General features: G+C 38.3%; 5 protein-coding genes and 1 long non-coding RNA gene across 8 annotated transcripts; all 6 read right to left on the reverse strand.

The window, feature by feature from the left end:
• Positions 27-1,426, reverse strand: LOC18778139 (heme-binding protein 2). Its single transcript, XM_007211922.2, has 2 exons — positions 1,039-1,426; positions 27-686 (listed from the first exon to the last, which is right to left on the reverse strand). The coding sequence occupies exons 1-2, from the start codon at positions 1,293-1,295 to the stop codon at positions 254-256; spliced, it is 690 nt and encodes a 229-aa protein (XP_007211984.1). The 5' UTR covers positions 1,296-1,426; the 3' UTR covers positions 27-253.
• On the reverse strand, positions 1,862-2,323 carry LOC18778760 (ubiquitin-conjugating enzyme E2 11). The gene has a single exon (XM_007213049.1). The coding sequence runs from the start codon at positions 2,321-2,323 to the stop codon at positions 1,862-1,864; it is 462 nt and encodes a 153-aa protein (XP_007213111.1).
• On the reverse strand, positions 3,248-11,259 carry LOC18779861 (F-box protein CPR30). Its single transcript, XM_007213994.2, has 2 exons — positions 10,794-11,259; positions 3,248-5,390 (listed from the first exon to the last, which is right to left on the reverse strand). The coding sequence occupies exon 2, from the start codon at positions 5,360-5,362 to the stop codon at positions 4,118-4,120; it is 1,245 nt and encodes a 414-aa protein (XP_007214056.2). The 5' UTR covers positions 5,363-5,390; positions 10,794-11,259; the 3' UTR covers positions 3,248-4,117.
• Positions 12,208-13,975, reverse strand: LOC109948839. Its single transcript, XR_002271285.1, has 3 exons — positions 13,830-13,975; positions 12,537-13,116; positions 12,208-12,458 (listed from the first exon to the last, which is right to left on the reverse strand). It is a non-coding gene; the product is annotated as an uncharacterized LOC109948839 (long non-coding RNA).
• LOC18780244 (F-box/kelch-repeat protein At3g23880) lies at positions 17,369-20,120 on the reverse strand. Of its 3 annotated transcripts, none has more exons than XM_020561388.1 (3): positions 19,898-20,120; positions 18,293-19,592; positions 17,369-17,547 (listed from the first exon to the last, which is right to left on the reverse strand). In XM_020561388.1, the coding sequence occupies exon 2, from the start codon at positions 19,562-19,564 to the stop codon at positions 18,305-18,307; it is 1,260 nt and encodes a 419-aa protein (XP_020416977.1). In that variant the 5' UTR covers positions 19,565-19,592; positions 19,898-20,120; the 3' UTR covers positions 17,369-17,547; positions 18,293-18,304. The 3 variants fall into 3 exon arrangements, with proteins under 3 accessions (XP_020416977.1, XP_020416976.1, XP_007212440.2); XM_020561387.1 differs by having other exon boundaries at positions 17,369-17,552; XM_007212378.2 differs by having other exon boundaries at positions 17,530-17,657.
• Positions 22,463-24,501, reverse strand: LOC18779190 (F-box/kelch-repeat protein At3g23880). Its single transcript, XM_007213079.2, has 2 exons — positions 23,266-24,501; positions 22,463-22,670 (listed from the first exon to the last, which is right to left on the reverse strand). Exon 1 carries the CDS (start codon positions 24,499-24,501, stop codon positions 23,278-23,280), a length of 1,224 nt encoding a protein of 407 aa, XP_007213141.1. The 3' UTR covers positions 22,463-22,670; positions 23,266-23,277.

The raw sequence follows: 27,139 nt of genomic DNA on the forward strand, positions 1-27,139 counted from the left end.
AGTGTTACAAATTAAGGCAACTTGACTAGCCACAATTCCGCACAGTAAAGTAGCCTTTTATTCTGTGTAAAACTGTAACATAGTTTGATACTGTGTAACACAACATTTCTCACTACAAAAAGAAATAAACTGATAATTAGCAGGTTTGGATTTCCCCACCATAAAACTTTAGCCACCTACTCACCGTCACAATGCCTATCTCAACAAGAGATTAGAGGTCTTAAAGCATGGTGGTTTTGTTCTCTTCTCACTCTTATACTGCAACGCCGTCTTCCAAATCGAAGGACAACCAGATCTCATTCACCCTATGATCAAATTCAAATGGGGAATTGTACTGTGCAACAGTATAAACTGAAGTATGATCAGCTGCATGGCTTTTCTCGATGGCGGCAGACCAAACAGTACCTGCAAGACTGGCCTTCAAGGCAGCAGCTTCTTCTCCAACGCTGTCGTCTGATACAAACCCACTGAATTGTCTCACTGCAACATATGTGGTTTTCCATTTTTGGACATGGAGGCCTTCTGCTGGTGGTGGGTTTTCTTGGTTCTTCTTTGGCACATAGAAGCTCACCACAAATGAAGATTCACAAAAGGGTCCATCGCTTGGTGAAACTTCACTGAGCACTGGGGCAGTCATCTCTATTTTCTCTCCGTACTTGTTCTTCCCTTGAATGTACTCAAACAGCCTGTGACAAAAAAACCAAAAACCATCATCAATGAACTCCAAAAATTCCAAAGTTCCCTCATTTCTTCAGTACAATTATTGTGATTGATCAATTATTGTTTCCTTGTGAGAGTAATTAGTACTTCAATTGAATTTGCGTAGAATCTGACTGTATCACCTCCCTCCCTCTTACGCAACATACATGTGAAACCCATCATATAAAATCTAACAACGAAACTCCCATGTTGTAAAAGAGAGATTATATATAACCGGCACAGCGGCACATACAATAATCATTTCGAATTAAGCCATTCCCATAATAATTCTAGCTTAGCAAGAATACATGAACAATAAAAAAGGAAAAACAAACTTACTGTAAGAAGCCAGTTCTGGTGGCTTCAACAAGAGAGATATCTTGAATTGGAGAAGTGGATATCCATTCACTCGAATTGTATCGACGGACTTCATAGCCATTGCCAACCTCAATTGTGTCAAAGCTTGGGCACTCTATGCTGTTACATGATGGTGGAAATATGGCCAAGCTGCTATGAGTTTGTGGCCACAGACCCAAGTTCAGATGGGAAAGAAGGCTCAAGAAAAATGATAGCTTAAACATGCTAGAAGCAGCCATGATGGAGTTGTCAAAGTTGTGTGTGTGTTTTTGATATGGGAAAGTTGTATGTATTTGTATCCCCAACAGAGAGATATGGTAATTTTTGTGAGAGGTTGGTACATGTTGCTGAAGAGCATCAACGTCTTAGGTCCACAAGTTTATAGGACTTGTTTGGATGATTTAGGGGAGAATTTAGAAGCAGGAGGTGATGGAGAAATGCCCTCAAGAATATCTTGAATTTACAATTGGGCTCATCATACTTATACACCAGTGGCACTATTGTGGTTCTAGGAATCTTTTGGGGGTATTTACAACTTCTTTTAGAGGTCCATGATTGTACACGTGGCGATATCTTTACCGAATGATATGAAACGCAATGAAATCCAATAGAATTATTTGAGATGTGAACATAAACATGAACTCATAGAAAATGGAGTCTCTTTTATTATTGATGGTGGCAAAATATTCTAAACAACATAATTAAATTAATGGCTATAGCCTAAACATATTCTAAACCCTAAGCATACATGCATGCATGGTATTATTCTAAAGCTGGGAAAGAGTTGATTGAGAGTACGTCCATCTTATTTGTTTTGCGCATGCCAGAGAGTCCATGCCCTTGCAGTGGCGTTGTAGGCCTGTAGATCCGTCTTGTAGACGTGGGCGACATCCTTGTCGAGAGGGTCGTCAGGGTTAGGTATAGTCAGCAAGGACATGATTGAGATCAACACCTTAGGGATGGTAAGGGCAGGGGTCCATTCGTTTTTTAGGACGTTGAGGCAAATGCTTCCATTGCTATTGATATTTGGGTGGTACACTTTGGTAATAAACTTCACCTTTGGGGGCTGAAATGGATAACTAGAGGGAAATTCAATATCAAGCTTAAAAAAACCTCCTTCATATGGGCTCTCAGGAGGTCCCATAATTGTGGCATGCCAATGATAAATGTTATCTTTTACTGTATCTACTGCTTTGTACAAAGGGTTACGGTCCTTTTTAATATCTTTAAGCTCTTTTTGAATGCGGTTTTTTGTGCTCGGATCCATGGCTGATCGATTGACGAAACGGTGTATTGCTTATTGCTTACTGCTGGGAAGTTGTTTGTAAGTTCCAGGGAGCTGCATATTGCTTTGAATTTATAGAGTTTGTACAATAACATGTTTTAAGATGGCATGGTTTAGCATTGATCAAAATGATGGCATGGGTTTAGCATTGATGAGAGACATGTGAGATGGGTTTATAATTAAATTCAAAATTGCCTGATAATTAACATCATTAACTTCCAAGATGGCATGGGTTAGCATTGATCATCAAAATGAATGAAATGGAAAAGTGGACCCTAAACTTGTCTTGATGAGATTGCTTGATTTTACATTTTTTCAGTTTTTCCACATAGATAAATTGTACAACACAACTTTGATGTCCATTAGCAGCTAACTTATGCCAATTTGAATGTGAAATTAACCAAATATGCTTTGAGTTCATGCTTCAAAACTTGTATTGGAATGTTTGAGCGATTGATGGAAATGTCGATGCTATTTGTTGTTATTGTTTCTTGGTTTCAAGTTTCAACTAAACCCAATTTATTAGTTTCCTAGATTCTCTAGTTTTTCAAATTCTAGTAAGATTTCTACTTTTTCAGATTTCCAGAATTCTAGTTTTAAGTTTCATATTTTATTTGGGTTAGGATTTAGCTTGATTAAAGTTTATCTATGGTTCATCTTTGGGTTTATAATTGAGGGTTTATGAATTGCAAAAGCTTTTCCAGGAACAATTTTGTTGTAGAAATTTCATTTTATCGCCATAATTCCTGTCTGATTTCATTTTGACCCCTTCTTCTGGTAGCTTGTATAATTTTGCCACCTTTGTCGCTTAAAAGTGAACTCTACTGTCAATCGTTGAGCTCAGGAAAAATTACACAAAAAAATACGAGAAAACTGCAGAAGCATCTAAACTGGTGCAAAGCCAAATGAAATTAGTAACTAGATAGATACTTCCATAGTTCCATTATAGTTTTTCAAAAGCTGAAGAATAAATAGTCCAACAACTACTACAGAAAGCATATCAGCACTACAGATAACAAGTTCCATACACCACCACATCAGGCACACAACCCTACTGCCCTACAAATCTGCAACACAATAACCAAGAAAACAAAAATATGTTAGCATATGAGATAACAAGAGAATGGCGTCGGGTAGAGGACGTTGCGGCTCTACAAATCTGCAACAAAAGAAAACAAGAAAAGTACTAGGTTAATCAATGCTTAAGCACGAAACTTCCTCTTCATGCTTACATCAATGAAAGCTAGATTGTAAAAGGGCCTATTTTACAAATGAGAACCTTGGACATGGAATTAATGAATGAACTATTGCACAATCCTATTACAGCAGCAAATTAAACCATGTAAATGAATACGCAAACTTCATAACAGTAGCAGCAAGCATCATCAGTCCACCGACTAAAGTCATACTAATTTGTTGTCACGTAAGTCAAAAACTAAAAGAACTCATAAAAGACCAGTCTAACCGTGTTTACATGAGAGCTGAGTTGATATTATTATAATTATAATGTCTTCAACTTTTTGATATCCAAATTGAGTTTGCATGAGAGCTAAGTTGACTTTAGTCACAAGTTGTGTTCTAGCAATAGAAGCAAGAAAGACAATCAGCTGACAAAAAGAACCCACAACAAGTCAAAACATAACAAAGAACGCACAGAAGTTTATTCACCAATCAGGCTTTTAATGAACATAAAAATCTGGCAAACAAAGAATTAAAATTTTCTTGAAAAGCAATGTTCTGTCCTCAACAGTATAATAACATTAACTGTTCTTCCTCTTAGTAAGACTCTGCATCGCTCTTGTCGAGTAAGAGGAGGCTCTCTTTATAAAAACCAACATTGCAATATTGATATCCAGAAATCCCAAGATTTTTAAACTGCTTGCTCTCAAGGTCTAGTGATACTAGTTCCTGCCTTGATTTGTCAGCGAGAAGCACCAGTACTTCACCACTCTTCCTAAAACATAAGGCCCTGGGTAAAAGTCTCTCCGGAACTTGTGGACCAAGAGTAATCAATTTGGTCCATGACTCCTTTATGCCATACTCTTTCATCACCCATATCTCAAGAAAAGAATCTTCAAACCTGTTATCCATCGTGAACAGAGCAATAGATTTTCTGTTATCTGAAACAGACAATTGCATTCCCAAGTCGAATTTCCATTTGATAATCTTCGGCATAGGCATCTTACGGAAGACCTCCTTGCCCAGGTGAAATGTCAATATAAAATAGTAAAGATCACCATTTGTCTTACAGAATACAGGCCAATGAAGAACCCCATTGAAAAAAACACTAGATGCACGTCCATCTGTTAGACAGGTAGGAGAAACACAACCAAGACTGGTCCATGTGCCAGTGGCCAGGGAATAAACCTCAGCGAGAGTTGGTGTCCCACGTTGATCCAATAAAGTGACAACTCGCACAACCTTATAGTTATTGGTCATAGCATCAAAACCAAATCCAATTGAAGCATCGTACCCAGCATGGGTATCAAATCTAACATTAGGCCAGGGAATGGTCACTAATTTTCTAATGGCTGGGTTCCATATGAAGAAGTTGTAACAATAACGGAACATATCATCCGCAAGGCAGAATAGCCCATCACAAATGCCGACCACACGAATATATGAGTTGTGCTTTTTTCCCTGGGTAGCAATTGGAAATTCTATCTTGGAGTAGTGGTCAAAAGCCTGGTTATCATAATGCACAGAGAGAACCTCGTCATTTACCTTGTACATGACCGTTTGGCCGAAGAAGGTGGTCATCTGCAAACCAAAAACTCTGTGGAGTAGTAGGTGAATGTCATTCTGGTTAACAAACTGGACTGCTGGGCTGACGTGGGTGCGAATAAAGCTTGGGTTTATGATCATGGACTTCCATGTCTTGCACACACAGGTGCATTTGATCAGAGATTTAACGGGCAGTCTAATTAGGATCTCTTGTATGATTTCCTGAGGAAAAGAGCCTGCCATCTCTCCAAATTTCAATTCGTGCATCCCTTGTGTGATATTTTGTATGTCATCCATGTCTTTCACATCCAGACAGTTATACCAACTGAGAAAACAATAGAAACAAAAAAGAAGAAGCTATATTTGAGTATAAAATAAAAATAAAAATCATGGGGCTGTTCTGAAAGCAGAGTAACTCAGGAGAAAACTAAAACTAAAAAGATCCAGTATTGAGGACCAACATCGAATCTACAAATCAAAAACGAAAAAGATGCGTCATATTTTTCAGATAAAATCCAACATCCACTCTACAAATCAAAAATCCAAACCCAGCAGGAAAATACTAACACTAAATCCAAACCCAACATTCTTATAAGAAACAGAAAAGCTCTAAAAAAATCCCAGAAAAAGAAGAGAAAAAGTTCAGGAACTTACAAAAGAAAGAATGCTTTTCTTTTGATTTCTAAAAAGGTTAATCCTTAATTACAATTGTACAACAATATATATAAGGAGATTGACTCCTTGATTTACGCCACAATTGGCAACACAATTGGCGGGGAGACAAAGGAGACAAACTAAAGTGGAGAGGCAAAGTGGATCCAATAAGGAATCCAATAAAGAACAAGTCAACACTCCCCCTCAAGTCGGTGCATGGATGTTGCACATGCCCAACTTGTCTAGAAACCTGGAGAACTTGTTACTCGAAACCGCCTTAGTGAGAATATCTGCTACTTGATCGTCCGTTCCTATGGGAGGAACCTCAATTACTTTGCTATCTAGCTTCTCCTTAATAAAGAACCTGTCAACCTCTACATGCTTGGTCCTATCATGTTGCACTGGATTATGAGCAATATCATGAGCAGCTTTATTATCACAAAATAACTTCATCGGCTGACCACATTTGACCCCCACATCTTGTAATAGAAACTTAAGCCACAAGAGTTCACAAATACCGAGTGCCATGCCTCTAAATTCGGCTTCTGCGCTTGACCTTGATACAACATTCTGCTTCTTACTTCTCCATGTTACTAGATTTCCCCCAACAAAGGTAAAATACCCGGATGTCGAGCGCCTATCATCCGTTGATCCGGCCCAGTCAGCATCCGTATAGCACTCAATTCTGAAATGCCCATTTCTTCGAAATAAAATTCCTTTACCAGGGCTTCCTTTCAAGTAACTCAATATTCTCATAACTGCACTCATGTGTTGTTCTCCCGGATTGTGCATATATTGACTAATTACACTTAAGGCATGAGCAAGATCCGGCCTAGTGTGAGCCAAGTACATCAATCTTCCCACTAACCTTTGATACCTCCCTTTATCAATCGATCCTTGGTTCTGATCAATACCCAACTTCATTCCTTCGGCCAACGGAGTAGACACTGGCTTGCACGCTGTCATGCCAGTTTCTTTCAACAAGTCAAGAACATACTTCCTTTGTGATAGAAATATCCCAGACTTGCACCTCGACACCTCAATCCCAAGAAAATATTTCAAAGAACCAAGATCTTTCATTTCAAATTCTGTGGACAAATAATTTTTCAAGGCTGCTTGCTCAACAGGATCATTACCAGTAACCACCATATCATCCACATATACGATGAGAGCTGTAACCTTTTCATTCCTGCGTTTCAGGAATAACGTGTGATCCCAATTACTTTGCATATACCCGAATGCTCTCATGGATTTGGTAAATCTACCAAACCAGGCTCTTGGAGACTGCTTCAATCCATACAATGATTTCTTGAGCCTACATACCTTTTGTTTCTGTATGTCCGGATCACTCTGCCCTGGTGGAAGGTCCATGTAAATCTCCTCAGTTAGATCTCCATGGAGGAATGCATTTTTCACATCGAACTGTTGCAAAGACCAATCTAGATTTGCTGCTAAGGAAAGTAGAACACGAACTGTATTAATCTTTGCCACTGGTGCGAAGGTATCAGTGTAGTCGATGCCATATTTCTGTGTATACCCCTTTGCCACCAATCTTGCCTTAAAGCGATCTACCGTTCCATCTGCTTTGTATTTGACCGTATAAACCCATTTGCATCCCACGGACTTCTTTCCAGCTGGCAAGTCTGTTATTTCCCAGGTAGCATTCTTCTTCAACGATCTTAATTCTTCGTTCATTGCATCTTTCCAGCGGGAATCTGCTAAGGCCTCCTGCACACTGTTAGGAATAGATACAGTAGATAATTGATATACAAATGACTTATTTGATTCTGACAGGTGATAGGTAGACACATAATTGTTTAGTGGGTATCTCACTCTTGAATCGGAATTTGGCTCACTCAAGGAATACTTGTGTTTACACTTAGGATCTGCCTCGTAAGTGGGTTTGGGAATACCTCGATTAATACGCTCTGGAAGGCGACGGAGTGGAGTTGCATCCGGTGTAGAAGACGATTGGTTATGAGAATTAAGATAAGATGAGTTTATACTTGGATCTGATATAACATCGGAAGGAAAAGGATGTTCTTCCTCCTCCTGCAATGTTTGCTGCTCCTCAGGGACCTGCTCAGTAGACTGATGACCAGAGCACACGGGTTGCTGCCCGTCGCCAGATGTCGTGAGCTGATCACCATGACACGTGGACTGCTGCCCTTCTCTAGGTGCTGTGTACTCCAGACGTGATGACTGCAACGGTTGCTCTTCATGCAGCTCATTTCTAGCCACATGAGAGTAATCAAAGGTCAAAACTTCAGTATTATCTCGGGTCAGAACTTCACTACTTCTGTACTCCCCCTGAAGTGAGGACGTGGGGGATCCAAAAAATATTTCATTCTCATGGAAAATCACATCCTGAGTAATAAACATCTTTTTACTCGAAGGATGATAACAACGATATCCTTTCTGGGTAGTAGCATAACCCAAAAAAACACAACGAATGGCTCGAGGCTCAAGTTTATTATGTCGTTGATGGGGATGAAGGTGAACAAAAGCAACACACCCCAAGGTCCGTGGGGGAAGATTGGGAGTCGATGGACTGCTAGTCTGAGATGTGAGCGCCTGAAATGGTGTATGGAAGTTGATAGTACGAGAAGGAAGACGATTAATAAGATAAGCTGCGGACGTTAGCGCCTCTCCCCAATAATGTGCCTCAATGAGCGAAGCACGAACCATTTCTAACAGGTGTCTATTTTTGCGTTCAGCAACCCTATTCTGTTGAGGAGTATATGGGCACGTGGTCTGATGAACAATACCATGCAGTTCTAGGAAGGAACGAAGTTCCATATTAACATATTCACCACCATTGTCACTTCTAAGAACCTGGATATTCCGATTGTATTGCACAGCAACCATTTTATGGAACCTTTGAAAGGCCGAACTAACTTCGCTTTTCGATTTTAACAAAATAACCCAAGTCATTCTGGTGCAATCGTCAATAAAAGTAACAAACCAGTGAGCACCACCGAGAGTAGGTATTTTTTTTGACGGTCCCCATACATCAGAATGCACGATCATAAAAGGAATGATACTTTTATTGGAACTGGGAGGAAATGAGATTCGATGGCTCTTAGCCATTTCACAAACATCACACTTGAATTGAGAAACATCAGTCTTGACAAACAAACTAGGAAATAACTTATGTAGATAGCGAAAGGAAGCATGCCCAAGGCGCCTGTGCCACATCCAGATGTCCGACACTTTATTAGTATCCCCATGAGAATCATCAACAGAAAGAGCTTGAGTCAGCAAGCTAGAACTACTAGTGGTCAATTCCAAGTAATAAAGTTTTCCTCTTCTAATACCATAACCAATCGTCTTCCGCGTCCGGATGTCCTTAAAAACACAAAAATAGGGCCAAAAAATAACCAAACATTGTAAGGCAAGGGTTATTTGAGCAACAGACAACAAATTATAATTTAAAGAGGGAACCACAAGAACAGTGTCAAGTTTCATGGTTTTAGAAAGGGAAACAGTGCCTTCCCCAATAACAGGGACGACATTACCGTTAGCAACATTGACCTCGGTTTGTGTTGATGTTTTTAGTGATGGAACCTGTCTAGAATCGCAAGTCATATGTTCAGTAGCTCCGGAATCAATTATCCATGTATTATTCATAACAGAAGTAGAGGTACTTAGTGCCTTACCATCACTACCTGCCGCAGCAATCATGGCAGATGCCTTGTCTGCGATTTGGTCCGAATCATTCTTGGTTTCTACAACAGAGGCTCGAGACTTGTTGCACCGAGGATCACGGGTCCTATCCCAATTCTCGGGATATCCAATCAGCTCAAAACAGCGACTCTTGGAGTGTCCTGGCATGCCACAGTGTGGGCACTTACCTTGAGGACGATCTCGGCTTGGCTGGCTAGTCCGAGTTTATCTTGGCCGGTTTTGTGACCCTTCTCGGTTAGGCCCATAAGGTGACCCACGGGCCTTTGTTGCCATGGCAGCGGGTTCACTCTTGTCAACCTCCGTCTTCATTGCTTCCTTCCGATCGGCTTCACGACGAACATATGCATAAGAAGCCTGAAGGCCAAGTGGGGGATCCTTCCATAGCACTTCTCCACGCACCTGATCAAACCCATCATCGAGACCATCAAGAAACACATAGACTCATTGTCTCTCAGTGGATTTTTGAAACACCTTGATGTCATTTTCACACTCCATGGATACTTTATTAAAGTGATCCAATTCTTGGAAAATCTCAGTTAGCTCCCCAAAATAGGTAGCCAAAGGTCGGCCATTCTGACGAAGACGTGATGCCTTCTGATTCAACGAATAAATTCTAGCCTCGTCATTCTCATCGAAGTATGCTGCCTTAAGGGAGTCCCAAATCTCCTTCGATGTAGACAGCCTAATGTACCGTTTCATAATCTCAGGCTTCATTGAAGACAAAAGCCAACTCTTAATTTTTTGATCTTCAGAGAACCAATCATCATATTTAGGATCATCTTCGTTAGGTGCCTTGATAGACCCACGAAGATATCCCATCTTCTTCCTTCCAGCAATATGGATTTGAATGAGAGGAGCCCATAAATCATAGTTCTTTTCATCCAAAACCATACCAATATTAAAGCTTGAATTCTCTGACTGCACCATAATTGGAGCGGCCGCTGGAACAATCTGAGAACCAGCTCCCCTTTCTTCAGCCATCTCTCTTGCTGTCGGTATAGCCTAAAACCTGCAGCGTTGATGGGATTCTGGAACAATACGGACAGACTAACAAAACAGGGGGCAACAACAACTTCACAATTGCTCGCTGCAATTGATCAAGAACACGGCAGAAGAGAAAAAAAAAAACAATCAGAGAATGCTAGCTCTGATACCAAAAAGAAAGAATGCTTTTCTTTTGATTTCTAAAAAGGTTAATCCTTAATTACAATTGTACAGCAATATATATAAGGAGATTGACTCCTTGATTTACGCCACAATTGGCGCCACAATTGGAGGGGAGACAAAGGAGACAAACTAAAGTGGAGGGAGACAAACTAAAGTAACTAAAGTGGAGAGGCAAAGTGGATCCAATAAGGAATCCAATAAAGAACAAGTCAACACTTACAATTTCTGGTCCTGATGAGCAGAGCCGAAGCTGAGGATGCGTCTCGTTCTTGTGCATGTGCTGTGCTAGAGAAGAAGAGTGAAGCAGAAAAGCGTAGAACCCTAGCTTCTAAGACATTCTTTTCCGTACATGATAGTGAGGGGAGAGAGAGGCGTCGGCCCAAACCCTAACAGATCATAGGGACCTCTCTTCTCTATTTATATGCTGAGCCTGAGATTGCCTGCCTGCGTCTAAAGCTCCGTACCAAATTAAAAGCTTGATGAAAGTTTATCTATGGTTTATGGGTTTATGAACTGCATAAGCTTCGCGGGAACAATTTTTTATTGTCGAAATTTTCATTTTTCGCCATAATTGTGTCTAATTTCTATTTTGACCCCTTCTTTTTCTTGGAACGCTTGGTTTCTGTAATGTAACTTTATCTCCACAAGGCCATTAGGTGTTTTTTTTTTATTTTTAAACCCAGGCCCATTCTTTATTTTATTACAATTTCTCTCTAATATTTTTGTTTTTGTTTTTTGGGATCAAATATTTATAAAAAAAAAATTGGGGACAAAAAATAAAATAACTTCATTAACTGAAACAAAGTTAAAAAAACATAAAGTATAGCTTAAATTATGTTTAAAGAAATGTGTTTTTTGAGTTCAGGCTTCAAAATTTATGTTGGAAAGATGGCTGCTTTAATAATATAAATAAAAAACATAATTTATTTGCTAATAACTTTAAACAATTTTTTTTTGCTTTTCTGGGAGACAGATTATACCAGAAAAACAAACAAAACGTACCCATTTCAACTAAACCCAATTTTTGTTTGCTAATTTCATCAGGAAAGGAAAGTGACTTATTGTCTTGTCGACCAAAGAAGGACAAAAAAGGAAATTTGAATTAGAGAGTGGAATTACAAAAATAAAAAACTAATTAATTAAGTGGGTTCATGTCGGGCTTAGAGTGGGCTTGGGTCAGGTTTGGGCTCAGGCAGGGCATATAGCGAGTTGCGGGCAGGCTTGGTTTGTTGAACTTAATTTTTCAATATGATCTAAGCTTTCGTGCCGTGCCTAGCACTGCCCACTAATAATTATTTTCGGACCGTATCGTACTATATGTAAATGAGTTGGACTCATATCGTGCTGAACCGACCCGTTTCACACCTCTACTTTTGGTACACTAGTAAAAATAAAATGTGACCGAATATAATAGTGTTTCCATGACAAGTAATTAGGACCAAGTTTGTGTAGATTTATTTATTGCCTCGGATGTTATGCTCGGTTCACAAACGATCCTGTACAGTGCATTGCTGCTTTATGTGCTCCATTAAGCGAGTTTGAGAGAGTTCAAAACCATGGATCGTTTGGAGAATGAGGCGACAACATCGGGTAATGCGGGTTTGTTTAGAAGGATTAAAGATGGTGAGGAATTACCATATGTTCTTTATAAGAAAACACCCAAAGACATAAATGTTCTTCACATTGCACATGCATTCAAGCAAATATATTTCTTCAATGACATCCCACTTGAGTATGGATCTCCACTGTTTTGGGCAACCAACAAGAAAGTCTCTTTTGTTTAATTTCTTATGGAAACTTATGCCCGCTTTTATTGTGCTTTTACAAGTCAGATGACGGGTGCATTTTTCATAATCCAGTATCAAGGGAACTCATATTGTTGATCCTGAAATCAATACACACCATTGCTAAATAACTCATATCAGCTCTTAACGGATAATGCAATGCAAGGGAGAAGACAAACCTTGTAAGTCACGTTAGTATTTCTCTACTCCAATAGAAGCATTGTATGCACCATGCGTCCAAAGAAGTTGTAATGGTTGGGTTCCATATAAAGAAGTTGTAACCATAAGCAGAGATATCATCCACAAGGCAGATTAGCCTGTTACAAGTGCCAACCACTCGGAGATGTGGATTGAGCAGTTTTTTCAAACCAATGCAATTGCAAAAATGGACAACCACCATATGTTGTTTGCAAGTTGCAATCGAATGAGGGCCATTGGAGAAGGCGTTGCAGGCATACAGTTAACTAAAAGAGGGTACAATTTCAAATCACCTTCATCACTTAATTAAAAGTGGATTCAGCTGTCAATTGTTCAGCTCAGGAAAACTATGCAATAAAAATGAAACAGAAAACTGCAAAAGCATTTCATGGAAACTGGTGCAGAGTTTCAAACTGCAAAGGTAATTGAAATTTGTAACTAGATACTTCCATTAGTTCCATTAAAGTTTTCCAAAAGCTGAAGAATAATAAATAGTGACATCAGGCATGTCAACTAAATACACCGAAACATCAGGCACTTCAGGCATAGGACGCTACTGCCCTACAAATCGGCAACAAAAGAAAGAAAACGAAAATACATCAGCATGATAGATAACAAGAAATGGACATCAGGCACTTTGGGCAAACAACGTTACTGCATTACAAATATGCAACAAAAGAAAACAAGAAAAGTGCTGCCTTAATCAATTGTTAAGCATTGGAGTTTACATCGCTAGTCATGAAAACTTTTCCCAGTACTTCTACAGAAGTGCAAATGAAACTTCATCTTCATGCTTACAAAAATGAAATATAAATTGGAAACGAAACTATTGTACAAATGAAAACATTGGAAAAGGGATTAAAGCATGAACTACCGCACAATCTATTACGGCACCAAACAAAAACATGTAAATTGAATACAGACTTCACTACAGTAGCAGCAATCAGTCTACCATCTAAAGTCATACCATATTATATAAGACAAAAACTAAGAGCACATAAAAGACCAGTCTAACCGTGTTTATATGAGAGCTGAGTTGATATTTATTATAATTACATTGTTTTTAACTTTTTGATATCCAAATTGAGTTCCATGAGAGCTGTGTTGACTTTAGTCACAAGTTGTGTTCTAGCATCAGAAGCGAGAAAGCCAATCAGCTAAAACAAAGAACCCACAACAAGTCGACTTAATAAGGATCCCACAGAAATTTAGTCACCAATCATAACATAAAAACCTAGCAAACAAATAATTAAACTGTTCTTGAAAACCATTACCTGTTCTTTCTCTTAGTACGACTCTGCATCAGTCTTGTCGAGTAAAAGGAGGCTCTCTTTATAAAAATCAACAGTGCAATATTTATATCCAGAAATCCCAAGATTTTTAAACTGTGTGCTCACAAGGTCTAGTGATACATCAAAAGCCATTATAGTGGATTGAGCAGTTTTTTCTTTGGAGCAATTGGAAATTCTATCTTGGAGTGCACATCAAAAGCCTTATTATCATAATGCAAAGAGTGAACCTCGACTTCTACCTTGTGAATGACTGTGTTGTGGCAGTAGATGGTGCGCCCACTACCAGAAATTCTGTGGAATAGGAGGAGGTCAATGTCCTTCTGATTAGCAAAGTCGACTGTATGGCTGAAGTGAGCGTGGATAAAACTTTGGTTCATGATCATGGACCTCCATGGCTTGCACACTGAGGTGCAATTGATCAAAGATTTAACTGGTAGCCTAAATAGGATCTCATGTATTATTTCCTGAGGAAAAGCTTCAACTTTGAATGTGTATATCAGTTGTGTGATATCTTGTATGTTATCCATGTCTTGCACATTCAAATAGTTATACAAACTGAGAAAGAAAATCAATAGAGACAAAGTTCAGCTATAATTGAAGAAAAAAAAAATCAAGGGGAGCTGTTCTTACAGCAGAGTAACATTCATATACATAAACTATAAAATTTAAACTAAAAAAAGGGAACAACAAGAACCCTAAACGTCATATTTTTCATATCAAACCCAATCTCCATTCAATAAATCAAAAATCCAAACCCATAAGGAAAAAAAAAAAAAAAAAACACTAAAGCCAAACCCATCATTTTTATCGGAGAAAAAAGCTCTTAAAAAATTCACAGAATAAGGAAAGAGAAATTTTAGGAACTTACAGTTTTGGGTCCAGATGCAGCCTCTCGTTCGTTGTGCTCCGTTAGAGAAGAAGAAAAGAGTAGAACCCTAACGGATCAGAGGGAGGGACACGTGGCTTTACTTTTTTTTGACGTGGCGCACAGGCACTGTGTGCGTGTCCTTTTTTTAATATATATAAATCGTATAGCCGGGCGGCTATACCGGGCTTTTAAAAATTTTCTAATTTTTTTTAAAAATAGTATAGCCGCCCGGCTTTACTGTCTTTGACACGTCGCAGTCCTTATAAGACACATGTATTTGGTATAAGATACGTATGTATTTTTTGTGTTTAATACAAGTATTTGGTATAAAAATTTCAATAAGACACATAAAATTCTTGTATTATACACAAAATTCTAATTTTTAATTTTTTTTTGAAAAGAAATAGTATAGCTCGTATAGCCGTGCGGCTATACTCTGCTAATCCAACAAATTCCGCTGGGAGAGGTTTTTGCATTAATTTTGGAAAAAAAAATATTTGTTTCTTTAATTTTGTTTTTTGGGCCAACTTCTTTTATTTAATATATTTAATAAAGTAATATCTTACCTTTTTTGAATTACTTTAATTAGTAATTATGTTTTGATTATTATTACTTTAGTCAATATTTAAATATGTTACTGATTTCACAAATGACTTAATAAATAGTAAGTACTTGAAGTTCAATGGACATTAAAAAAATAAATTACTTATTTCATTTGGTTGTCTTAATTACATTTTCCCAGAGTCCAAGAGCCCCAAGGCCCAAGTCTTTGAAAACCAAATGTACAATACTCGTATTATACATATATGTATGTATTTTTTGTGTTTAATACACATAATTTTTTACAAAAATTTCAATAAGGCACACAAAATTCACGTATTATACACAAAATTCACATGCATTATTGAATAAAAATAATATATATTAAAAAATAATATAGTGGCTGAACTTTTAAGTTGTAGTGTGCCAAAATAGTACAGCCGAGTGGCTATACAAGGATTTATATTTTTTTAATAAAAATTGTATAGCCGCATGGCTATAGACACTTGGCATTAATTTTTTTTACACGTGACGCATAGGCGCTGTGAGGGTGTCTTTTTTTTAATGTATATAAATAGTATAGCCGGCCAGCTATACCGCATTTTAAAAAATTTCCTAATTTTTTTAAAAAATGGTATGGCCGAACGGCTTTACTCTTTTTGATAACGTACAGCCGTGCGGCTAGACTCGGTTTTTTAATTTTTTTTGAAAAGAAATAGTATAGCCGTGCGGCTATACTTTGCTAATGTTGAATGGAGGTTCAGTTAATGTTGGAAAAATTGTATTATATAGGTACGTGCGTATGTTCAATAAGACACATAAAATTCACGTATTATACACAAAATTTTAAGTTGTAATGTGGCAAAATAGTACAGGCGAGCTGTACTCGGATTTTTAAATTTTTTAAAAAGAAATAGTATAACCGGGCGGCTATACTTTGCTAATCCAGCAAATTTCGCCGGCATAGATCTATGTTGACGACCTTTCCTCATGAGAGGTTTTTTGTATTAATTTTGGAAAAAAAAATAAAATTTGTTTCTTTAATTTTGTTTTTTGGGCCATAAAGCTAGAATTCCATATTGAAAATACCCTAAACGATACAAATATTTATGAGGATTTACATTAAGTTTCAATATTGCCGAGCTTTGTAACGTGAACTTATAACTAAGCAGGATATTAAAGTGATTGACCATATGATAGGGATTGAACCACACATCCACTATGGATGTGCAGCATACTTCTCTAATTAGGAATTTGGTTCAGCCCTTGATCTAACTTCCACTTTTATGCTAAAGTAGCAATCGAAGTCATCACATGCAAAAATTCTTGAGCAATTTTTTTAGTTTTGTATTAACAGGTTCTAACTTCCACTATTGAGTTTCGTCTACAGTAATCAATTTTTTATTTTTGTATTTACAGGATCTTGTGCTAGGGAAAGGAAGAATATTTCAGATCAAACCACTGCAAACCATTGCAAAAACGAAAACAACATTTCCAATTTTTTTTAAAGGAAAAATCAATTCATTGGTATCTGAATGTGTAATTAAAGGTTTAAAACGTACACTTACCAATGTTACAAATTGCCTTTCAATGCACCAAATAGCCAACTTATTCTTATAAATGAAAACATTACTCAAGTTAAGAAATTTCATGCATTCTTCCTCAAGTATATACTAAATAATGTATCATCATGCTCGTAAAATTGTGAAGAGAAATGAAACCAGAATATATGCTTGGAGACAGAAGCGAAGCAGACGAGTGATTAAGGATTGTGGGTTGGTTATTATGGCAGGGGCTGGTGTTGCTTTGGCAACAACAGCTAGTGATCATGCTCCCTATGGTGATGGTGGTGGTGGTTGTCGTGGAGGAGGTTGTGGCGGGTGAGGAGGTGGAGGTGGCTGTGAATAGTGGAGATTTTTTATATATTCAAAGTTTAGATAATCTGTGTTCATTACTGAGAAGAATGTTGAATGGGGGTTGAGTTAATGTTTCACCGCACCTTCATTACTCAAGAGTGGATTCTACTGTCAATTGTTGAGCTCAGGGAAAACTATGCAATGAAAATGAAAAGAAAATTGCAGAGGCATTTAATAGAAAATGGTGCAGAGTTCCAAACTGCGAAGCCAAATGAAAATTTTAACTAGATACTTCCATAGTTCCATTAAAGTTTTTCAAAAGCTGAAGACTAGATAGTGCAAGAACTACTTAAAAAAACATATCAGCGCTACAAATAACAAGTTCCACACCAAGTAAATACAACGAAACATCAGGCACTTCAGGCATAGGACGCTACTGCCCTACAAATCAGCAACAAACATCAACATGTTAGATAACAAGAACTGGGAGTGACTGCACATCAGGCATCAGGCACTTCAGGCAAACGACGTTACAGCACTACAAATCTGCAGCAACAGAAAACAAGAAATGTGCTACGCTAATCAATTATTGTTAAGCATTATAGTTGACATCAGTTGTCATGATGAAAACTTTTCCCAGTACTTCTTCAGGAGTGCAAATGAAAATTCCTCTCCTTAAATGAAAACTAAATTGGAAACGAAACTATTATACAAATGAAAACCATTGGAAAATGGATTAAAGCCTGAACTATAGCACAATCTCTTACAGCAGCAAACAATAAATTGAATACACAAACTTCACTACAGTATAGCAGTAATCAGTCCCCCCTCAAAAGTCATACCAACTTGATATTATATGAGTCAAAAACTAAAAGCACTCATAAAAGACCAGTCTAACCGTGTTTACATATGAAAGCTGAGTTGATATTATTATAATCATATTATTTTTAACTTTTTGATATCCAAATTGAGTTTCCATGAGAGCTGAGTTGACTTTAGTCACAAGTTGTGCTCTAGCAATAGAAGTGAGAAAGACAATCAGCTAAAGGAAAAAAAACCCACACAAGTCGACATAATAAAGATCCCACAGCAATTTAGCCACCAATCATGCTTTTAATCAACATAAAAACCTGGCAAACAAAGAATTGAAATGTTTTGCTCTCAGCACTATAATACATTACCTGTTCTTTCTCTTAGTATGACTCTGCATCGCTCTTGTCGAGTAAGAGAAGGCTCTCTTCATAAAAATAAACAGTACAATATTTATATCCAGAAATCCCAAGATTTTTAAACTGTTTGCTCACAAGGTCTAGTGAAACTAGTTCCTGCCTCCCTTCTTTTGTTAGCAGTAACAGTACTTCCCCGCTCTTGCTAAAACATAAGGCCCTGGGTAAAAGTCTTTCTGGACCCTGTGGACCGAGAGTAATCAATTTGGTCCATGATTCCTTTCTGCCATACTCTTTCATCACCCATATATCAAGAACAGAATCTTCGCGCCTAGTATCCATCATGAAATCTTTACAACTGTTATCCCTCATAAACAGAGCAATAGATTTTTTGTTATCTGAAACAGACAATTGCAATCCCCACTTGGGATTCCAACTCATCTTCGGCATAGGTATCTTACCGAACACCTCCTTGCCCAGGTCAAACGTCAATATAAAATAGCGAGAATCATCATTTGTGTAACCAACTACAGGCCAATGAAGAACCCCATTAACAAAAGCATTCGATGCAGCTCCATCAGTTCGACATGCAGGAGAAACACAACCAAGACTCCTCCATGTGCCAGTGGCTAGGGAATAAACCTCAGCTACAGTTGGCCCCTCATCTTCATGTTGTAAAGTAACAAATCGCACAACCTTAAAGTCATTGGTCATAGCATCAAAACCGAACCCAATAGAAGCATCATACCCACCATGCGTCCTAAAGGTAACTCCAGGCCTGGGAAGGGTCACTAACTTTCTAATGGCTGGGTTCCATATAAAGAAGTTGTAACCATAACAGAGGATATCATCCGCAAGGCAGATTAGCCCGCTACAAGTGCCGACCACACGAAGATGAGAATTGCGCAGTTCTTGCTTTGGAGCAATTGGAAATTCGATCTTGGAGTACACATCAAAAGCCTGGTTATCATAATGCACAGAGTGAACCTCATCTTTTATCTCGGAAATGATCGTTTTGTGGCCGTAGGTGCTGCTTCTGTTACAAGAAATTATGTGGAGTAGGAGGAGGTCAATGTCATCCTGGTTAGCAAAATCGACTGTTAGGCTTAAGTGGGCGCAGATAAAGCTTTTGTTCATGATCATGGACCTCCATGCCTTGCACACTGAGGTGCAATTGATCAGAGATTTAACGGGTAGCCTAAATAGGATATCTTGCATGATTTCCTCAGGAAAAGCTTCAAATTTGAATTCCTGCATCGCTTGTGTTATATCTTGTATGTTATCCATGTCCAGCACATTCACGTAGTTATACCAACTGAGAAAAGAAGCAGAGATAAATAAATAAATATCCAGGGAGCTGTTTCTTACAGCAGAGTACCAATAGGAAGGAGCAACAAGAACCCCAAACGTCATAATTCTCAAATCAAACCCAATCTATACTCCATCAATCAAAACTCCAAACCCATCAGGGAAAAAAAAACTAACACTAAAGCCAAGCCCATCATTTTATTTAAAAAAAATACCCGACCCGCCCAGGGGCGGCCTAGGCGGCCGCCTAGCGCCTAGGCGCCGATTTTTCGAAATTGACAGAAAAAGGAAAGATGAACTTTAGGAACTTACAATTTTTGGTCCTGATGATGAGCAGAGCCGAAGAAACGGAGCTGACGTTAGAGAAGAAGAGTGAAGAAGAAAGGAGTAGAACCCTTTCTAGCCTCTAGGACATTCATTTCCGTACATGATAGTGTGGAAGAAGAAACGCGTCGGCTGAAACCCTAATGCATCTCTCTTCTCTATTTATATCTCCGTCCCTGATTAAAAGCTTGAATAAGGTTTATCTCTGGTTGATCGGGTGGTTTACGAATTGGAAAAGCTTTCCCGGGAACAATTTATGCGAAAATTTCTTTTTATCGCCATAATGAAGTCTTATTTCTATTTTGACCCCTCATTCTTCTGTAGCTTGTATATATTTTGCCGAACTTTTCATTTGTACTTTTCACAAATTTTGCCGAATAAAACACGTAGGAATTTCATTCGTACTTTTTCATGCATTGCCCTCTTGCAGCTTCTGTTTGGCGCTGTGTTGAGAATTATTGGCCAAAGAGGTTCTTTTCAGGATTGCTTAATGAATTGTTTAACTAACTACAATGCTCATATCACAGTTTCTCTAGCTTTGAGCAAAATCTTACTTGTTTGTTGGCAGATTTGGGAGTCCATAAATCATTGTATCTTTCGACGTATATGCACTTATCCAACAAAAAGTTTGACAGTTGTTGCTCACACTTGTGTAGAGTTCTTCTGGCATAGCACTTCTTCTGTATCAACTACTATTCGAGGAGATCTCGTGGCCAAGCTACTCCAATCAGATGGCTTCCGCCCATGCCCTCATTTCTCAAGAGGAACTTTGATGGCTCTGTTAAAGCTTCTTCTTCGTCTGCTGCAGTTTTTGTTATTAGAGATGCAGGAGAAACACAACCAAGATTGCTCCATGTGCCCGTGGCTAGGGAATAAACCACAGCTAGAGTTGTAGTTGGCTGCTCATCTTCCTCCAATAAAGTCACAAGTCGCACAACCTTATAGTCATTGGTCATAGCATCAAAACCAAACCCAAGAGAAGCATTGTTCCTACCATTCGACCGAAAGGTAATACCAGGCCTGGGAAGGGTCACCAACTTTCTAATGGTTGTGTTCCATATAAAGAAGTTGTAAGCAAAAGAGGGGATATCATCTGCAAGGAAAATTAGCCCGTCACAAGTGCCAACCACTCAAAGATGTGAATTCCCAAAGTTTTTCTTTGCGGCAATTGGAAATTCGATCTTGGAGTACACATCACACGCTTGGTTATCATGATGCACAGAGTGAACCTCGTCTTTTACCTTGTGAATGACCTTGTTTTGGTAGTAGGTGAGGCTACAGCTACTAGAAATTATGTGGAGTAGGGGGAGGTGAATGCCATTTTGGTTAGCAAAGTCCACTGTTGGGCTGAGGTAGGCGTGCGATCAGAGATTTAAAAGGTAGCCTAATTAGGATCTCTTGTATGATTTCGTGAGTAAAAGAGCGTGCGATCGTTTCAATTTTCAATTTGATCCCTTGTCTGACATTTTTTATGTTATCAATGTCTTGCACATTCAAATAGTTATACCAACTGAGAAAAGCAATGGAGACAAAACTCAGCTATGATTGAGAAAACAAAATATCAAGGGAGCTGTTCTTACAGCAGAGTAACATTCATATACAAGTTTTAGTCGGAAAATTAAAAGTACAAAAATCCAATCCAAATCCATCAGAAAGGAAAAAAAAAGTTACAAATTGCCTCTCAATGTACCAAATAGCCAGCTTATTCTTCCTCCAGTATATCATCACGCTGGTAAAACTGTGAAGAGAAATGAAACCAGATTATATGCTTGGACGTTGTTCATAGTTTGCATCTAGTAGTGTCACTAGTGGTGGTGGTTGTCGAGGCCGCTGCGGAGGTGGATGTGGAGGTTAATAGGGATTTTCGTACTTAATCGGCTTGTTGTATTGTAGTTATGGGTCTAATTCCTCCGTCATATAATTAGTACTTAGTTTTGAAATTCGAATAAACCTTTGATATAGGTTAGCATTTGGTATATTATTACATGCTTGATGTTGCCTTGTTTTGACTATAGTTTCAAGCATATGGTATCCAGTTGATTTCCACTCCTAATTAAATCCCTATAGGAAAATCATTCAATAAAAAACTGTAAAAGAGATTTCAACTCCTAATTAAAATGTTCTTACAGCAGACTAGTCCTTAATTCAAATGCTGAAACAGCTCTAGCCTCTGAAACAAGGTGCTTTGTCCGAGCTTCTGGGAATTTTAATGAAATTTAAAAATCATTATTATTGAGTCGAATGTTGAATGGGGGTTGAGTTTAATGTTGCAAAAATGGTCTTCAAACGAATGCAATTGCAAAAATAGACAACCATCATATGTTGCAGGCATGCAGTTAATTAAAACAGGGTACAATTTCAAGTCACCTTCATTACTCAATTAAAAGTGAATTCTGCTGTAAATTGTTCAGCTCAGGGAAAACTACGCAATAAAAATGGAAAAGAAAATGGCAAAAGCATTTCATGGAAACTGGTGCAGAGAACTGCAAAGGCAAATGAAATTTGTAACTAGATACTTCCATTAAAGCTTCCCAAAAGCTGAAGAATAAATAGTGCAAGAACTACTAGATAACAAGTTCCATGCCAAGTAAATACACAGAAACATCAGGCATAGGACGCTACTGCCGTACAAATCGGCAAAAAAATGAACAAGAAAACGAAAATACATCAGCAAGATAGATAACAAGAAACGGACGTTGACGCACATCAGGCATCAGGCACGTCAGGCACCTTCGGCAAACAACGTTACTGCACTACAACTCTGCAACAAAAGAAAACAAGAAAAGTGCTGCGTTAATCAATTGTTAAGCATTAGAGTTGACATCACTTGTCATGAAACTTTTCCCAGTACTTCTTCAGGAGTGCAAATCAAACTTCCTCTTCATGCTTACACAAATGAAAGCTAAATTGGAAAAGAAACTAATGTACAAATGAAAACATTGGAAAAGGGATTAAAGCAGCAAACAAAACCATGCAAACTGAATACACAGACTTCACTACAGTAGCTGCAATCAGTCACAATGTCTAAAGTCATACCAAGTTGACTAAGACTAAGAGCACATAAAAGACCAGTCTAATCGTGTTTACATGAGAGCTTAGTAGATATTATTATAAATTATAATTACACTGTTTTTAACTTTTTGATATCCAAATTGAGTCTCCATGAGAGCTGTGTTGACTTTAGTCACAAGTTGTGTTCTACCAACAGAAGCGAGAAAGACAATCAGCTAAAAGAAGGAACCCACAACAAGTCTGACATAAGAAACATCCCACAGCAATTTAGTCACCAATCATGCTTTTAATGAACATAACTTAAGAATTGAAATGTTCTGCTCTCAGCACAATAATCACAATACCTTTTCTTTCTCTTAGTATGACTCTGCATCGCTCTTGTCGAGTAAGAGGAGGCTCTCTTTATAAAAATGACCAGTACAATATTTATATCCAGAAATCCCAAGAAGTTTACGCTGTTTGCTCACAAGGTCTAGTGATAACAGTTCCTGCCTCTCTTTTTCTTTGAGCAGTAACAGTAATTCCCCACTCTTCCTAAAACATAAGGCGCTGAGGAAAATTGTTTCTGGACCTTGTGGATTGAGAGTAATCAATTTGGTCCATGATTCCTCTCTGCCATACTCTTTCATCACCCATATATCAAGAACAGAATCTTCACGCCCATAATCCGTATAGAAATCTTCACGATTGTTGGGCCTCATGAACAAAGCAATAGATTTTTTGTTATCTGAAACAGACAATTGCAATCCCAAATTGAAATCCCATTGAATAATCTTCGGCATAGGTATCTGACCGAACACCTCCTTGCCCAGATCAAATGTCAATATAATATAGTAAGAATCAACATCTGTTTGACAGACTACAGGCCAATGAAGAACCCCATTAACAAAAGCACTGGATGCAGCCATTTCTATTCGACATATAGGAGAAACACAAGCAGGACTGCTCCATGTGCCGGTGGCTAGGGAATAAACCTCAGTTAGAGTTGGCGTCTCATCATCTTCATCCAATAAAGTCACAACTCGCACAACCTTATAGTCATTGGTTGTAGCATCAAAACCGAACCCAATAGAAGCATCGTACCCACCATGCGTCTCATAAGTAATACCAGGCATGGGAAGGGTCACTGACTTTTTAATGGCTGGGTTCCATATAATGAAGTTGTAAGCATAAGAGGGGACATCATCCGCAAGGCAAATTAGCCCATCACAAGTGCCAACCACACGAAGATGTGAATTGCCGTAGTTTTTCTTTGCGGCAATTGGAAATTCGATCTTGGAGTACACATCAAACGCCTGGTTATCATGATGCACAGAGTGAACCTCGTCTTTCACCTTGTGAATGAACGTGTTTTGGTGGTAGTTGAGGCTATTGCTTCCAGAAATTCTGTGGAGTAGGAGGAGGTCAATGTCATTCCGGTTAGCAAAGTCCACTGTTGGGTTGAGGTGGGCATGAATAAAGCTTTGGTTTATGATCATGGACCTCCATGCCTTGCAGACTGAAGTGCATTTGATCAGAGATTTAACGGATAGCCTAATTAGGATCTCTTGTATGATTTCCTCAGGAAAAGAGTGTGCCATCGCTTCAAATTTCAATTCGTGTATCCCTTGTGTGATATCTTGTATGTTATCCATGTCTTGCAAATTCAAATAGTTATACCACCTGAGAAAAGCAATAGAGACAAAACTCAGCACTAATTGAGAAAAAAAAAAAACAGGGGAGCTGTTCTTAAAGCAGAGTACTAAAAAGAACAGAGCAAAAAGAACCCTAAACGTCATAATATTCATACCAAACCCAAAAAAAGAAAAAAAAAACCCATCAGGGAAAAAAATACTAAAAACCAGACCCATAATTTTTAGCTGACAAAAAAGCTCTAAAAAAATTCCCAGAAGAAGGAAAGAGTAAGTTTAGGAACTTACAAATTTTGGTCCTGATGAGCAGAGCCGAAGTAATGTAGCTGAAGAAGAAAAGCTTCTAGGAATTTCCTTTCTGTACTCTACCGATCGGAAAAGCTGCTCTATTTATATGCTTTGTTACTGCAAAAGCTTTCCTTTTTTTTTTGTTTTTTTGGTCAAGCTGCAAAAGCTTTCCTATTTGTTTTTGAAGAAATCAAACGTTACAAAGTGTTGAGGCTCAAAAAAATCCACGGTTGGGCCTGAATAAATTCCCGGTCTAGTACGATGCCTCATTAAGAAAGACCCAATTTGGAGCACACGAAAGTCCACTATGCACGAGTCACAGTCCACATGTCATCCCAAATAAATAATCCGTCATACTAGGAATTGAGATAAAGATTGTAAAATACACTGGCTCTACAAGCCCATGATAAACTAAACGTCATGTCCCTCTTCAGGGACGATAAATTTAAAAGCATGCCAAGCAGGAAATCATTATTGCACACCCAACCACGCTACATGCCTAAGTGAGGCCAAGCCACTCGAATGCCCGGGGATTGCTTGAGTGAGTTGTGGTATGGATGGTAACAAGTTGTCATGAGGCCCATTGATGGGCCAAGAAATGGAAATCTAGGGTTGCTTGGGAGCCTCAAAACTCAAGTCCATTTCTTGAGCCCAAACATGTGGGTGAACATAAGAGAGAGAAAATAGCCCATTACTTCAACCAAAATAGCCCAACTAAAATAGCTCAATGCTTGATAAGGTTAGCCCATTTGTTTGATGAATTAACTTGCTGTCTTAGAAGGCCCATACAATTATAATAAGAAGCAGCAAAAGCCCCAGCATTTGGCTGGAGAACAAAGCCACAAAGGGAGCCTGGAGGTCCACATGCACAGAGCTGATGGGAGGCTCCAGCACGTGGGAAGGAATAAGTTTCAAGCAAAAACATCCAAAGGACCAGGGGATATTAGAGGGCAGGCTGCCAGAAGGAGAGGCACCCTTCGAAACAGCGTGTATACCCATTTCTTTCCTTCATTAGATCTAGCCAAGGAATGAGGAAGGAAAAAAAAGGGAAATAGCTGAGAATAGGAGTCTCCCACTGAAACAGCTGGGGGAAAAGGCCTTGAGTTCCCAAAAATCCCTAATTTTGGGCAAATGGGCAGAGAGAATTTCACCAAGATGGGAAAAGTCAAGGGAGGAGAGGAGAAAGGAAGGGAAAGATTTGGCCAAATTGGATAGAAACCATTAGGGTTTCTTGGGAAAGGAGAGCTTCCAGCGGCTATAAATGAAGCACCTCCTACCCAACAATCAAAACCCAGCAAATTCGTGCTCTATTCCTTCTTCTCCCCCATTTTCCCTCTTATGGTAGACTGTTCTAGCATTTGACAAAGCCTCTGTCAAGCTGCAGGAAAAATACTTAAGCCACCCATTCTTCTTTCTTTCCCTCATTCTCAGCCAAACCTTTCTACAAACCCTTATCTCTCACCTTAATACCTCATTCCCCCCTTCCAGGAACACTTAGTTTTCTCTTCAGTGCTAAACTCATGACAATTTTACTTTCATGCCACAAGCCTCTCATGCCAAGCTAAAAAATCTATTTGTAAGCTGTTGTTATTTTTGTTGGTGAAGGTAACCAAGGTGTTTCCTAAGACCCTACTGTCTTTTCGAAGCATTATTGGGGCTTGATCTCTGAACTCAAGCACAGGAGATAATTTTATCAATTTCGCTCCTTACGACAACCCAGCCCATTTATAGCTACCGGAAGAAAAAAGCCCCTACAACAAGTTTCTTAGAATAAGTTGTTTGGGATATATCTCTGTAAAATGAAGTGTAAATAAAAATAAAGTATTTCACATTAAACCATTGCAAGAGTGAAAACAACATTCCCAATTTTTTAAAAGGAAGAATCAACTCTTTGGTTTCTGAATGTGTAGTTTAAGGCTTTTTGGTGCATTAAAGTTCAAGGTCCTGAGATTTTGAGGGCCTTATGTAAAATTTAAATTGGAGCCCTTATATAATTTAATATGAAAATACTATAAAATAAATAAAAATTCTATGACTTAATGTCATAAACCAATTTTTTATAATTAAAATTCATCATCAATTAGCATATAATAACAATCACAAATCAAATTCATAAATTTTTTAATGTTTTCATTTGATAAAGTTAAATATTAGTATGTTCGGTTAAAAAAAAGAGTTTAAGAAAAAGAAGAAGACATGAATATTTTCTTTTTTGGTTTTGTTGAGTGGAAGAAAGATTTTAGACTCAAACATAAGCCTTGTACCAAGGGATATGCGCTGGAAACCAACTTCATCAAAT

Source organism: Prunus persica, chromosome G4 (genome assembly GCF_000346465.2).
Source record: "Prunus persica cultivar Lovell chromosome G4, Prunus_persica_NCBIv2, whole genome shotgun sequence".
Lineage (NCBI taxonomy): Eukaryota > Viridiplantae > Streptophyta > Magnoliopsida > Rosales > Rosaceae > Prunus > Prunus persica.